Here is a 603-nt window from a genome sequence, read left to right as displayed (position 1 = left end):
TCTGACATACAGTGTCTAAGGTTGGCCAACAGGGTGTGTGTGTTTGTTGTCATTTGGTTTCTACTCACTGGCAGCTGTGACGTTAGCAGGAACACTGGCCAGGGCTCCAGCACTGGTGCTGGCCACACACTGGTACCTCCCCAGGGTCAGATTGGACAGCGAGGGGATGAAGAGGCCGCTGGGCCCCAGCACCACACCGAGGTCTCCATCCAACAACTCCTGGCCGTTATGTCGCCAGCTGATGTTGGCAGAGGAAGGGCGAGCGCTGCAGCGCAAGTTCACACTGCCCCCCAACTTCTGCACCACAGACACGGGCTCCTCAGTGAAGAAAGGGTCCTCATCTGAAGAAGGGATTCAAACAAGACAGTCGAATCAGAAGATGGTCAAATATTGGTTTCACATCACTGTGAAGTGATGTGAAAGCATTCATCAACATTCATCTTTGCTGTCCTGGACTAAAGGTTCAGTCACTGCAGCTCTAGTGTATACAGAGTGTCAGCACACACACACCACCTAGTACTTCAGATATATTTTTAAAAATCTGCTGTTGCTGCTGACAGACACATAAAACACTTCCCTGCCTGTGAGCCACAGGGTTTTTTT

General features: G+C 50.7%; 1 protein-coding gene across 1 annotated transcript; it reads right to left on the bottom strand.

Moving 5' to 3' along the window:
* Positions 1–40: 40 nt before the first annotated feature.
* On the bottom strand, positions 41–354 carry LOC107988233 (brother of CDO-like; the record flags this gene model as incomplete). Its single annotated transcript, XM_017031116.2, has 1 exon — positions 41–354. A coding segment is annotated over one exon (294 nt), but the record flags the coding sequence as incomplete, so codon positions are not given.
* Between the last annotated feature and the right edge of the window lie 249 nt (positions 355–603).

This window comes from Cynoglossus semilaevis, unplaced genomic scaffold (assembly GCF_000523025.1).
Source record: "Cynoglossus semilaevis isolate Cse_v1.0 unplaced genomic scaffold, Cse_v1.0 C18915638, whole genome shotgun sequence".
NCBI classification, from domain to species: Eukaryota; Metazoa; Chordata; class Actinopteri; order Pleuronectiformes; family Cynoglossidae; genus Cynoglossus; species Cynoglossus semilaevis.
The sequence above is the reverse complement of the archived record's forward strand: the minus strand, read 5'-3'. Positions and strand labels throughout refer to the sequence as shown.